At 50.5% G+C, this 13,290-nt stretch overlaps 1 protein-coding gene across 1 annotated transcript in view; it reads right to left on the bottom strand.

The window, feature by feature from the left end:
* LOC132831462 (transportin-3-like) overlaps positions 1-12,540 on the bottom strand; it is a 69,061-nt gene extending 56,521 nt beyond the window's left edge. The window contains exons 1-3 of the mRNA XM_060849622.1: positions 12,482-12,540; positions 5,054-5,178; positions 3,449-3,649 (exon numbers count right to left, since the gene is read on the bottom strand). Of these exons, the coding sequence (XP_060705605.1) occupies positions 3,449-3,649; positions 5,054-5,170 (318 nt within the window). The 5' untranslated portion in view covers positions 5,171-5,178; positions 12,482-12,540. The remainder of the gene's footprint in view (positions 1-3,448; positions 3,650-5,053; positions 5,179-12,481) is intronic.
* Between the last annotated feature and the right edge of the window lie 750 nt (positions 12,541-13,290).

Genomic DNA, 13,290 nt, shown 5'->3' with positions numbered 1-13,290 from the left:
ACCATGGGTGCTGGGGAAGAATAAGCACTACCGCAGTTAGGCGGTAGTGTGGGGGTAATAATAAAAAAGAAACAGGAGTATAAAAAAAAACAAAAAAAAATAAATTCACTCTTCGGTTACGTTAGAGCCCGGGTGTCCTTGGAGAAGGAGCACGCGGTGTCCACCAACACCCTGGAGTTGTTCAGGGAGAGGTGGGCGCCGCAGGGAGTGGAGTGCATCATTTCCCCCTCCAACTCTATTTTGATTTAGTCCCTGCCCTCCCCTTCACTGTTTGATCACACAGCATTGCCCTTGGATGTGAAGGGCATTGCTTGTCATTGCCCACCCGGGTTTTCCTTTCTTCCTGGTGGTGGAAATTAAATAAAGATTTGTGCACTTTGTATCTCTCACTGTGTCTCACAACTGCACACACACATCATGGGTGCTGGGGAAAAATAAGCAAAAACAAAACATCTTTAAGAGAAAAAAAACAAATAAATTCACTCTTCCCTTTCTCCAAGTTTGGCTCCTCACATGTCCCTCCTGATAAGTCCAAAATAAAATCTTAGGCCTTGTGCCTCTTTTTGTGTTCCAAAAATTAATTACACTTTGAATTTGGGCTTGGGAGGCAGGAGGGAGAGATAGCTGGATAATTGGGAAGAGTAGAAGGACTGGTGGTGGCAGCAGGAATGGCCACGTGTTCAGATTTATCAGCAATTAATTGCCATCTTTAAGAAGTGCTAATAGAATACTGAATTGGTTTCATGAAAAGAGATACAGAATATTAAAAAATGAGATTTAATAGCCAATTTAGAAACAGTTTTCCAAGAAATCAATTCGAGTACGAGCAGATTTGGGCTCTGAAGTATAGAACTTGTTTTACTGTATTGTTCTTTCACAGGACGTAGATTCTGCTGACATTGCCAGCATTTGTTGCCTATTCCTAACTGCCCTTGAACTGAGTGGGTTTCCAAATGAACCAGGTGGGTTCTTTTGAAAATCAATGATAGTTTCATGATCACCATTATTGAAAACCATTTTATATTCCAGAATTATGAACTGAATTTAAATTGTATCAGCTGTCATGGGGGCTGGTGGGTAGAATTTAAACCCATGTCCTCAGAGCATTAGAGTAGACTGCTGGATTACTGAGCATAGTGACATTACTACTTTACCAGTGTCCCTCAAGAGGCAAAAGATCGGGTGTTGCACAAATTCACCAGGAACCCACCTCACATGAGGAAACACAAACATCAACTTGAAAACTGTGGCTATTATTAATTATTGCAAAGATGATGCCACAGTGGCTGGAAATTCAAAGTTTTACAGTAAGGAGTCCAAAATAAAAAGGCAGAAACAAGATTCAATACATCAACTTTAAAGTCACAGCACGAGGGGATAACTTTCTGGTAAAGTACTTGTGAGGCTATACAATGCAGTGAAGCAGAGAAATTACACCATTTAACATTAGATTGGGGAGTTGAAACAGAAAGATATGGGAACAGAATGGACCCATGGAATTGGGACTGCTCCTAATGTGGACACAACCTGTCTCCACGTTGCAATTTCAATGCCGTTTTGTCAACTACACAATATACCGACTCAGCACTGTATGATGTTAACCTGGCTAGTGGAACAAACCTACATATCAGACACTGATATGATAGCTCGGCTACCAAATACACAATGCAAAATTTCAAGCTCAGTCCACCATCAAGGAGCTGCTGCAGTACAATTAGATCCATTTCTGAATAAGTTTCTTTGATCTTCCTGCAACATAAGAATGGTGTGGAGGTTTTACTTTAATATCTCCGAGGGTCCTTAGTCTATGGAGTTCTCTGTCCCAGTGAGATAGAAAATCATAATTGCAAGGGGAGGCAAGGTTTTTTTAAAATTCATTATTGGACTGTAGGCATTGCTGGCTAGGTTAGCATTTACTGCTTCCCTTATTGCCCAGAGGGCAGTGATAGTGAAGAAGGCGTTTGGTATGCTTTCCTTTATTGGTCAGAGTACTGAGTACAGGAGTTGGGAGGTCATGTTGTGGCTGGACAGGACATTGGTTAGGCCACTGTTGGAATATTGCATGCAATTCTAGTCTCCTTCCTATCGGAAGCATGTTGTGAAACTCGAAAGGGTTCAGAAAAGATTTACAAGGATGTTGCCAGGGTTGGAGGAGTTGAGCTATAGGGAGAGATTGAACAGGCTGGGGCTGTTTTCCCTGGAGTGTCGGAGGCTGAGGGGTGATCATACAGAGGTTTATAAAATCATGAGGGGCATGGATAGGGTAAATAGACAAAGTCTTTTCGCTGGGGTAGGGGAGTCCAAAACTACAGAGCATAGGTTTGGGTGAGAGGAAAAGATATAAAAGAGACCTAAGGGACAACCTAAGGATGGTGTGTGTATGGAATGAGCTGCCAGAGGAAGTGATGGAGGCTGTTACAATTACAGCATTTAAATGGCATCTGGAAGGGCATATGAATATGAAGGGTTTAGGGGATATGGGCCGGGTGCTAGCAAGTGGGGTTAGATTAGGTTGGGATATCTGGTCGGCATGGACGAGTTGGACCGAAGGGTCTGTTTCCACGATGTGGGTTTGGATTCACATATGGGCCAGACAAAGTAAGGATGGCAGATTTCTTTCCTTATAGAACATTAGTGAATCAGTACGGTGACTCAGTGGTTAGCACTGCTGCCTCATAGCTCCAGGAACATGGGTTCGATTTCCACCCCGGGTCACTGTCTGTGTGGAGTTTGCACACTCTCCCTGTGTCTGCGTGGGTTTCCTCTGGGTGCTCCGGTTTCCTCCCTTAGTCCAAAGATGTGCAAGTCAGGTGAACTGGTCATGCTAAGTTGCCCATAGTGTTAGGTCCATTACTCAGGGGTAAATGTAGGGGAATAGGTCTGGGTGGGTTACTCTTCAGAGGGTTGGTGTGGACTTGTTGGGCCAAATGACCTGTTTTCACACTGTCGGGAATCTAATGTAAATGACAGTCAACCATGGTTAGTGGTCCTCAGAACATGAGCCTGGGTTTCTAGTTATATTACAATATGTCAGTTCCTTCTCAGTGGTTTATGGGCGTTAGGTAGGAAAGTTGACGAGGTCAAATATTATTGGCTACATTCCTAATAAATGGCACAGTAGGCTTGGGGGGTGGGGGGGGGGGAAGGGATCATTCCTGCAGCTAACCTACATACATTCTATCGGTCTCAGTAGGGGTCAGAATTGGGCCTCAAGTGTGCACAACTTACAGATGCTATCAAGACCCTTTCACAAGGAATGGCAGCAATACCTACTGATGCTAACGGAATGCCAACTCAGCAGGAAATGGTGGAAGGAGACGAAGGTGAGGCCGGGGTGGGGGTACATCTGTATATGCGTTAGACAGGAGTCTGGGACCCAGCGGTTGAAAGGCCACCATCAGATTCTTCGGTGAGTGAGTGCAAGTGTTGAGCTAACTCCCCGATGTACCTGTGTGACGATGGCCTGGGACAGGTCCTTCAGGCACTCCAGGTGCGTGAGCAGAGAGTCGCGGAGTGAGGAGTGCATCTCCGGGGGTAGCTCATAAAATGAGTACTGAATCTTCATCTTCATCGTTTGGGCAGCAAAATAGCATGACTCGATGTCACGCTGGAGCCGCAGCAGCTGGTCAGAGATCTGCCACGAAAACATCTGGCCGAAAGGAACAACAAGAAGTTGGTTAATATTTACACATTTTGACAGCAGGTACAGACTCCCTACGGAGTTGTTAGTATTGATTTATTCAAACTGATTTCAGATGGGTTTCTTTCAGAAAGATTACTTGCTGTGCATATAGTGACACGTGACAGGGAGAAGATGAATTTGGCTCCAAAATACTCCTGACCCTGTCTGAGTCTGTTGTATATTCATTGATGGAGACTGATGAGGAAACGACATGTCATATCTCCAAGCTTGCAGATGATGCAAAACTGTGTGGGACACTATCCTGTAAGGAGGATGCAGGGAAACTTCAGTTTGACTTGGGTCAGTTCAGTAAGTGCACCGATGCAGTGCAATGGGGGTGGATGTGATGCTAACCAGTTTGGTGGCAGAAACAAACAGACAGATTATCTGAATAGGGATAAATTGGGAAAGGGGGAGATGCAATGAGACCTTTGTGCCCTCAAGTACCAGTTGCTGAAAGTAAGCACGCAGGTGCAGCAGGCAGTGATAGAACAAATGGTTCACCGGCCTTCATAGCGAGAGGATTCCAGTACAGAAGTAGGGACATTTTGTTGCAAATGTCCAGGGCTCCAGTATGAAGTGGTGCATTGTTTGCAGTTTTGGTCTCCTTACCTGAAGAAGGATGGAGGGAAGGTAGACCAGACTGATTCCTGAGATGGCGGGACTGACATACAGAGAGGGACTAGATCAGTTAGGACTAGATTACTAGAATTTAGAAGAATGACGCAGAGAAATTTCATAGAAACTTTTGAAATTCTAGATTTAGACCAGGTAGCTGCAGGAAGGATGTTCTCAATGACCAGGGAGAACAGAAACAAGGATCATAAGATAAGGGGTAGGCCTTTTAGGACAAAGATGGGGAGAAAATTCTTCACCCAGAGGGTGGTGAACCTACAGAACTCCCTGCCACAGGAAACTACTGAGGCTAAAACTGAGCCTTTCAACAAAAATGTGGATATAGTTCTTAGGACTAAAGGAATATGGGGAGAAAGTGGAACCAGAGCACTCAGGTGGATAATTATCCATGATCATACTGAATGACAGAGCAAGCTCCAAGAGCTGAATGGCCTACTCCTGCTCCTATATCCTACATTTCTATGATGACTGTGATTAATTAGCAACTCCAATATCGTTGTATCATCCCTCTACCATGAAAGTAGGGAGTACACTGTTAATCTAGTGACACTATGATCCAAAAACCTGGACGTTTGTTAGATATGTTCCAGGTTCCTCTCAGGATCTCTTTCTTGTATTGATGCTAGTTGACAATCGCGATTGGTGCTGAATTGGAACTCAATTCTGACCAATGACAATATGCAAATGAATAAACACAAGCCCGGTCCACACATCAATAACCAAGCACTTACTTACCGATTTCTGGAATTCATCCAGCCAGGCTGAGGCCCTCTCTTTGCCCTGTGGCTCTGGATGATGGTACAAAGCTTGGACGGCTTGATAGACCGAATCTAAAGTGACCTCCCCTTCCATCCTGCCACCTAGAATCCAACAAACAGGCAGGTTATTACACAAGCCCTCAATGCAAAACCTTTGCACACTCGGTGGCATTGCTTCCAGGTTTTTAATTGATCCTTCATCAGTAACCAGCCTACATTAGCAGGACTTAAAGTGACTAACCCTTCTCACAGGAACAAAGCAAACCAATCCATGCTCATTGCAACTTAGGGGTAGGAGCAGGAGCAGGCTTTTCAGTGTGTTGAGCCTGCGCTCTCCCCCCCATTCAATAAGGTCAAAGCAGATTCTGGGCTTCAACTCCACCTTCCTATCCACAATATCTCAGTCTTAAAGCTTCCACAGCCTGAGATAGGGAATTCAAAGGTTCATTAATCTTTGCATGAAGTAATTTCTCCCATCTTCGTCCAAAATAACCATTCCCTTATCCCAAGTCTGTACTCCACATGCTAATTTCCACGAACCAGGAAATGATTTCCCAGCATCCACTCTATCAGGCCCCTTCAGAATCTTTTATTCTTCAATGACATTGTGTCTCATTCTTCTAAACTCTACAGAATATAGTCTCTTGTGAGAAGATTTGTAGCTCGGGTGCTCGTTGTTGTGGTTCTGTTCGCCAAGCTGGGAGTTTTTGTTGCAAACGTTTCGTCCCCTGGAAGCGGCAGATTCAAACCAGTATAAATGCCGGAGGAATCAGCACAGAAGCGCTTCACAGGAGGCTCCCAAGCACTGAAGATGTCACCTAGAAAGGGGACGAAACGTTTGCAACAAAAACTCCCAGCTCGGCGAACAGAACCACAACAATATAGTCTCAGATTACACTTATTGTAGGGCAAATTTCTCACCTCAGGGACTAATCAGGTCAACTTTAGCTCTATTTCCTTCAACGCACATGCATCCTTCCTTAAATAGACAGACTAAAGCTGCAGTTAGAGAGTATTCAAGTAGTTGCATTTATGGATTACAGGGAACAGACAGGCAGCAAATAAAATGCAACCCTATTTTTCCAGTAATCCACACGTCAAGCTTGTGATTTCAACAGATCTTGGTGTCAGGAATTAACTCTCAAAGCTAAACTCGCCACACCTCCATGCACATTAAGTTCGAACAGGACAAATCAGAAAATGTGATCCAATCCAAACAGGATTTAAATAAAACAGAAACTCAAGTCAGGCAGCATCTGCAGAGACAGAAATAGAGTTAATGTTGTGAGTCCAGTATGACTGCTTCAGAATAGAAACAAGTTGCTTGTCTATGTAGCTGGATTTCCAGGACTTAGATCAGTGCTGCAGGTTCAAGAAATACTCCTATAGAAAACACACTAGTGGGCTAAACATCTGTTGGGTTTAAAACAAATGTTATGAGCAAATGCATGTGTTAGCATAAAGCCTCATGTGTATTGACTTACCTGGACTTAAGTTGTGGAACATATCTGCTTAAATAGATACAGCAAGGGGACAGGTGAACATATGACTGCAGGGATATACTCATGTGAGCAAGAAAATCTAGACAGGTTCTACAAGAAGCCAGTCACGTGCGTAGTAACATGCATTGTTATAAGACCCTGGCTGTGAGGATAGTAACATGCAGATGTGAGCACTGAAATGTGCAAAGGTTATAGTAATACCCCGGCACAGATAGAGGAACAGTGAGAATTAAAGTGCCTGCACATTTATGTGCAGAAGTACAATGAAACACCAAGTGTGTGCAAAGTAACTGCACACATGCTGCAGAAGCGTCTTTAGTTTCACCATCAGACATCACTTAACACCAGGGTTTAGATCAGAGTGGTGCTGGAAAAGCACAGCAGGTCAGGCAGCATTTGAGGAGCAGGAAAATCGACATTTCGGGCAAGAGTCCTTCATCAGGAATAGACGCAGGGACCCCCCCCCCCCCCACCATGGTGGAGAGATAAATGGGGGGAGTTGGGGCTGGGGAATGGACATCAAATCCTTCTACACCCCCATCCGCCATGACCTGGGCCTCCAAACGCTCCGTGTTTTCCTCTCCTGACATCCCCAACAGTACTCTTCCATTGACACTCTCATTTGTTTGGCTGAACCGTTCCTCACCCTTAACAATTTCTCCTTTGAATCCTCCCACTTCCTCCAGACCAAAGGGGTAGCAATGGGCATCCGTATGGGCCCCAGGTATGCCTGTCTCTTTGTTGGCGACATAGAACAGCCCATCTTCCGTAGTTACACCAGCGCCACTTCCCACTTCTTCCTCCGCTACACTGATGACTGCGTTGGCGCCACCTTGTGCTCCCGCGAGGAGGTTCAGCAGTTCATCAACTTCACCAACACATTCCACCCCAATCTCAAATTCACCTGGACCATCTCTGACACCTCCCTCCCCTTCCTGGACCTCTCCATCTCCATTAATGACGACCGACTTGACACTGACATTTTTTTACAAACCCACCGACTCCCACAGCTACCTGGATTACACCTCTTCCCACCCTACCTCTTGCAAAAATGCCATCCCGTATTCCCAATTCCTCCGCCTCCGCCGTATCTGCTCCCAGGAGGACCAGTTCCACCACAGAACACACCAGATGGCCTCCTTCTTTAGAGGCCGCAATTTCCCTTCCCACGTGGTTGAAGATGCCCTCCAACGCATCTCGTCCACATCCCGCACCCCTGCCCTCAAACCCCACCCCTTCAACCGTAACAAGGATAGAACAGCCCTGGTCCTCACTTTCCACCCTGCCAACCTTCACATTAACCAAATCATCTGCTGACATTTCCACGACTTCTAAATGGACCCCACCACCAGGGATATATTTCCCTCCCCACCCCTTTCCGCTTTCTGCAAAGACCATTCCCTCCGTGACTACCTGGTCAGGTCCACACCCCTACAACCCACCCTCCCATCCTGGCACCTTCCCCTGCCACCGCAGGAATTGCAAAACCTGCGCCCACACCTCCTCCCTCACCTCCATCCAAGGCCCCAACCAGTCCTTCCACATCCATCAAAGTTTCACCTGCACATCTAACAATGTCATTTATTGTATCCGTTGCTCCCGATGCAGTCTCCTCTACATTGGGGAGACTGGACGCCTCCTAGCAGAGCGCTTTAGGGAACATCTCTGGGACACCCGCACCAATCAACCACACCGCCCAGTGGCCCAACATTTCAACTTCCCCTCCCACTCTGCCAAGGACATGCAGGTCCTGGGCCACGTCCACCTACGCTCCCTTACTACCCGACGCCTGGAGGAAGAACACCTCATCTTCCGCCTCAGAACACTTCAACCCCAGGGCATCAACGTGGATTTCACCAGTTTCCTCATTTCCCCTCCCCCCACCTTACCTAAGTTCCAACCTTCCAGCTCAGCACCATTCCCATGACCTGTCCTACCTGCCAATCTCCCTTCCCACCTATCCACTCCACCCTCCCCTCCGACCTATCACCCCCATCTCCACCCCCATTCACCTATTGTACTCTTTGCTACCTTCTCCCCAGCACGCACCCCACCACCACCCCCCCACACTCCCCTCCCACTTATCTCTCCACCCTGGAGGCTTACTGCCTCTATTCCTGATGAAGGGCTCTTGCCTGAAACGTCGATTCTCCTGCTCCTCGGATGCTGCCTGACCTACTGTGCTTTTCCAGCACCACTCTGATCTAAACTCTGCAGTCCTCACTTTTGCCTAATCACTTAATATCAGGTTTATGTCCAACAGATTTATTTGAAATCGCAAGCTTTGGAGTGCTGCTCCTTCATCAGATGGAGAAACACTATAATCTGGTGTTGTATGACTTCTGACCTTGTCCACCCTCGTCCAACACTGGCATGTCCACATCTCAGTTTCTGTGAGCAGTGCTTTTTTTCAGGGTCACCTGTATCAGTGACTGCCCCCACTGACCAATTACTGACATGTACATACAATGAGGCGCCTGACTGCAAATCAACATTGAAGTGCAATCAACAAGTCACAGTGGTTTATGATACTATCAAGATCTCTGCTGAATTACACTCTCATAACTCAGCACTATTATTAGCAGTGTCAATATTAAAGACTACCATTAAGGAATTCGAAATTCGTGATATAGTGATTCATGCCTTGACACTGCAATCTACAGAACTAAAACTTCTCATTCTGATAAACGATGGACCTCATGACCTAAGTTAGCTTATAACGAACGGCCAAGTGTCATTTTGTTAAATATACACAGAGAGGCTGTGACTTCAGCTGTCTCCTCCCCACAAAACACTTCCATGTGGTTTCTCACCTTTAGCCGGGCAATGACCCTTCTGTAAGAAAGTGGAATCGAAGCCTGCAACTTGCAAAGGAATCCCACTGTAGGAGGGGGATAACTCAGGGATAGTACTGTATACAGAGAACCAGTGCTGGACTGCAATCATGCCAGAGTCCGAGAGCATCAGTCACTTAGTCGATCATGCAGCTGAAAGTCATGGGCCTTCTATAAGACATCCCTCACTCTTCTAAGCACAAATCAGTATGGGCCCAACCTACTCAAACATTCCTCAAATGTCAAATTCTTTCATTGCAGGAATCAGCTGAATGAAACCGGTACAACTCTCCAACGTCACCCCAGACAAACAGCTACCCTGAACTATCTGAATTTGGGATCTTGGTGGTATCCAATCTGCCATTGCTAGATTATGCTGTTCCAAGTTCTTCTACTCCTGCCCTTAAACTCAAACCCTTTAGGCTCTGATATCAGTATAAGGTGAACAGACTATTCCTGAAGTGACTGTCTAAACAAGATGCAGAACACCCGGTTAAGATTCTGTGCAACCAAAACATTGCTCTCTTTGTGCTCTTAACGATGTACATCTTTTTTTCCACCACAGCATCATCTGCCCCCAAATGATGTGGGAACGGAGGTGGGAATTAATTGGGGGGGGGGGGGGGGGGGGGGGAGAGAAAGGGTGGTGGTGTGTGGATGTGAAATATAGGGGGGGGGGGAGGTGTCGATGTGGAATGTTGGGGGGGGGTGCGGGTGCGGGTGCGGATGCGGATGTGGAGGCTGAGTGGATATGAGGGGATGGGACCCCAAGTGGATATGGGGAGGAAGCACATGAATGGATAGGGTTCGCGTGAGTGGATTTGGGGCGGGAATCTGGGGATGTTGCGGTGGGGGGGGTCAGTGGGGGTGGGGATGTCACGGTGGAGCAGGAGGGGGTGTGTCAGAGGATCTGTGCAGTGATGTGCAGGAGGGGTTGAGGGAGGAGGGGGATGGGAATGGGGGGGTGGAAGGAGTAAGGGATTGGGGGATTTGGAGGAGGGGATGGGGGGGTGAGGGGATGTGGAGGGGGCGTGTGGGTGGGGGAGGGGGTGAGTGTGAGGGGATCTGTGCAGTGATGGGCAGGAGGGGTTGAGGGTGAGAGGATAATGTGGAAGAAGGGGGGGATGTGGAGGAGGGTGTGTGTGTGGGGTGGGTGTGTGTGTGTGTGGGGGGTGGGGGTGTGTGTGGTGGGGTGGGGGTGTGTGTGGTGGGGGTGTGTGGTGGGGTGGGGGTGTGTGTGGTGGGGTGGGGGTGTGTGTGGGGTGGGGGGGTGTGTGTGGTGGGGTGGGGGGCTGTGTGTGGGGTGGGGAGGTGTGTGTGGTGGGGTGGGGGGTGTGTGTGGTGGGGTGGGGGGGTGTGTGTGTGGGGTGGGGTGTGGGTGTGTGTGTGGGGTGGGGTGGGGTGTGGGTGTGTGTGTGGGTGGGGTGGGGTGGGGGTGTGTGTGTGGGGTGGGGGTGTGTGTGTGGGGTGGGGGTGTGTGTGTGTGTGTGGGGTGGGGTGTGGGTGTGTGTGGTGGGGTGGGGGGTGTGTGTGGTGGGGTGGGGGGGTGTGTGTGTGGGGTGGGGTGGGGTGGGGTGTGGGTGTGTGTGGTGGGGTGGGTGGGTGTGTGTGGTGGGGTGGGGGTGTGTGTGGTGGGGTGGGGGGGTGTGTGTGTGGGGTGGGGTGTGGGTGTGTGTGTGGGGTGGGGTGGGGTGGGGGTGTGTGTGTGGGGTGGGGGTGTGTGTGTGGTGGGGTGGGGAGGTGTGTGTGGTGGGGTGGGGGGTGTGTGTGGTGGGGTGGGGGGGTGTGTGTGTGGAGGTGTGTGGTGTGGGCGTGTGTGTGGGGTGGGGGGGGTGGGGTGTGTGTGTGGGGTGGGGGGGTGTGTGTAGGGTGTGGGTGTGTGTGTGGGGTGGGGTGGGGTGGGGTGTGGGTGTGTGTGGTGGGGTGGGGGTGTGTGTGGTGGGGTGGGGGTGTGTGTGTGGGGTGGGGGTGTGGGTGTGTGTGTGGGGTGGGGTGGGGTGGGGGGGTGTGTGTGTGGGGTGGGGTGTGGGTGTGTGTGTGGGGTGGGGTGGGGTGGGGGTGTGTGTGTGGGGTGGGGGGTGTGTGTGTGTGGGGTGGGGTGTGGGTGTGTGTGTGGGGTGGGGTGGGGTGGGGTGTGGGTGTGTGGGGTGGGGTGGGGTGGGGGTGTGTGTGTGGGGTGGGGGGGTGTGTGTGTGTGGGGTGGGGTGTGGGTGTGTGTGTGTGGTGGGGTGGGGTGGGGGTGTGTGTGTGGGGTGGGGTGGGGTGGGGTGGGGGTGTGTGTGGGGTGGGGTGGGGGTGTGTGTGGGGTTGGGTGGGGGTGTGTGTGTGGGGTGGGGTGGGGGTGTGTGTGTGGGGTGGGTGTGTGTGTGTGAGTGGGTGGGTGGGGGTGGGTGGGGGTGGGTGGGGTGGGGGGGTAGGTGTGGGGGGGGGTGGGGTGGGGTGTGGGTGTGTGTGGTGGGGTGGTGAGGGGTGTGTGTGTGGGGTGGGGTGGGGGTGTGTGTGTGGGGTGGGGGTGTGTGTGTGGGGTGGGGGTGTGTGTGGTGGGGTGGGTGTGTGTGTGTGGGGTGGGGGTGTGTGTGGTGGGGTGGGGTGGGGGTGTGTGTGTGGGGTGGGGTGGGGTGGGGTGTGGGTGTGTGTGGTGGGGTGGGGGGGGGTGTGTGTGTGGGGTGGGGTGGGGGTGTGTGTGTGGGGTGGGGGTGTGTGTGTGGGGTGGGGGTGTGTGTGGTGGGGTGGGGGTGTGTGTGTGGGGTGGGGGTGTGTGTGGTGGGGTGGGGGTGTGTGTGGTGGGGTGGGGGTGTGTGTGTGGGGTGGGGGTGTGTGTGGTGGGGTGGGGGTGTGTGTGTGGGGTGGGGGGTGGGGGTGAACCTGATGCAGCCCGTGCCTGACACATGGGTCTGACGGGGGGATGGGGCCCCTCACTGAGCTCCGGAGAGCAATGGCGGGGGGAGGTCACCCTCTCCACCCGGTACCGGAAAGCGCGAGCGGGCGTTGTGTAAATAAACATCAATCTGTCAGAAGGCCTCGACCCTCCCCCTACCCCCTACCCCCACCCCCGCTCCCGGTCCTTACCGCCTCCCACGGCACCGCCGATACCGAGTGTCGCAGCCTGATGACCTCACGAGGGCGGGCGCCCCCGCCTGCGCTGCCGTCCCCTCAGAGCCCGCCCCCTCCTCGACCATTGGCTGGACCCACAGCGCTCTCCATCCTTATTGGTCCCGGCGATGCCCATCACGGGAAGGCCCCACCCTACAGTCATGATTGGCGAGCCGTCCTCCTTCCTGATTGGGTAACGCGCTAGGATTCGCTCAGGTCGACTTCCTGCGTTGTGAACGTTTGTTTCTGCTTGGCACTGAACAAAATGGGAGTTTACCTCAAAAGGAACGTATCTCCGGTGCAGTGTAAATGCTGACCGTGTGCATTGTCCAAGGAGCAGTGGGCTCTCACTGCGCACGCGTGGCATCCGCTGTCAATCATACCAGGGCTCACGATCGCCCCCAGACGGTACGTCCGGAAAATGCTTCCATTGTTGCAACCTACAGCAGTGGCCCGGGGTTCCAACCCATTCAAGGGAATATAATGGTGTGGGTGTGAAACCCGTCAAGGAAGATGAAGACATTTGAAACGAAAGAAAGGCATCTATCCTTTATCGGGGGTAACAATGTAGGGGACTCTTAACTGTCCTCTTGCAACGAGGGATGAGCTGACAAGAGAATTCAAGGCTTCCCATCAATTTTTAAACAGCATGCATTCCAAATTTGTTCATCTATATGAAAGGTAAAAAATGAGGTCTGCAGATACTGGAGATCAGAGCTGAAAATGTGTTGCTGGTTAAAGCACAGCAGGTTAGGCAGCATCCAAGGAACAGGAAATTCGACGTT

This window comes from Hemiscyllium ocellatum, chromosome 33, assembly GCF_020745735.1.
Source record: "Hemiscyllium ocellatum isolate sHemOce1 chromosome 33, sHemOce1.pat.X.cur, whole genome shotgun sequence".
NCBI lineage: Eukaryota > Metazoa > Chordata > Chondrichthyes > Orectolobiformes > Hemiscylliidae > Hemiscyllium > Hemiscyllium ocellatum.
Note: the sequence above shows the minus strand (reverse complement) of the source record. Positions and strands in the feature narration are given on the sequence as shown.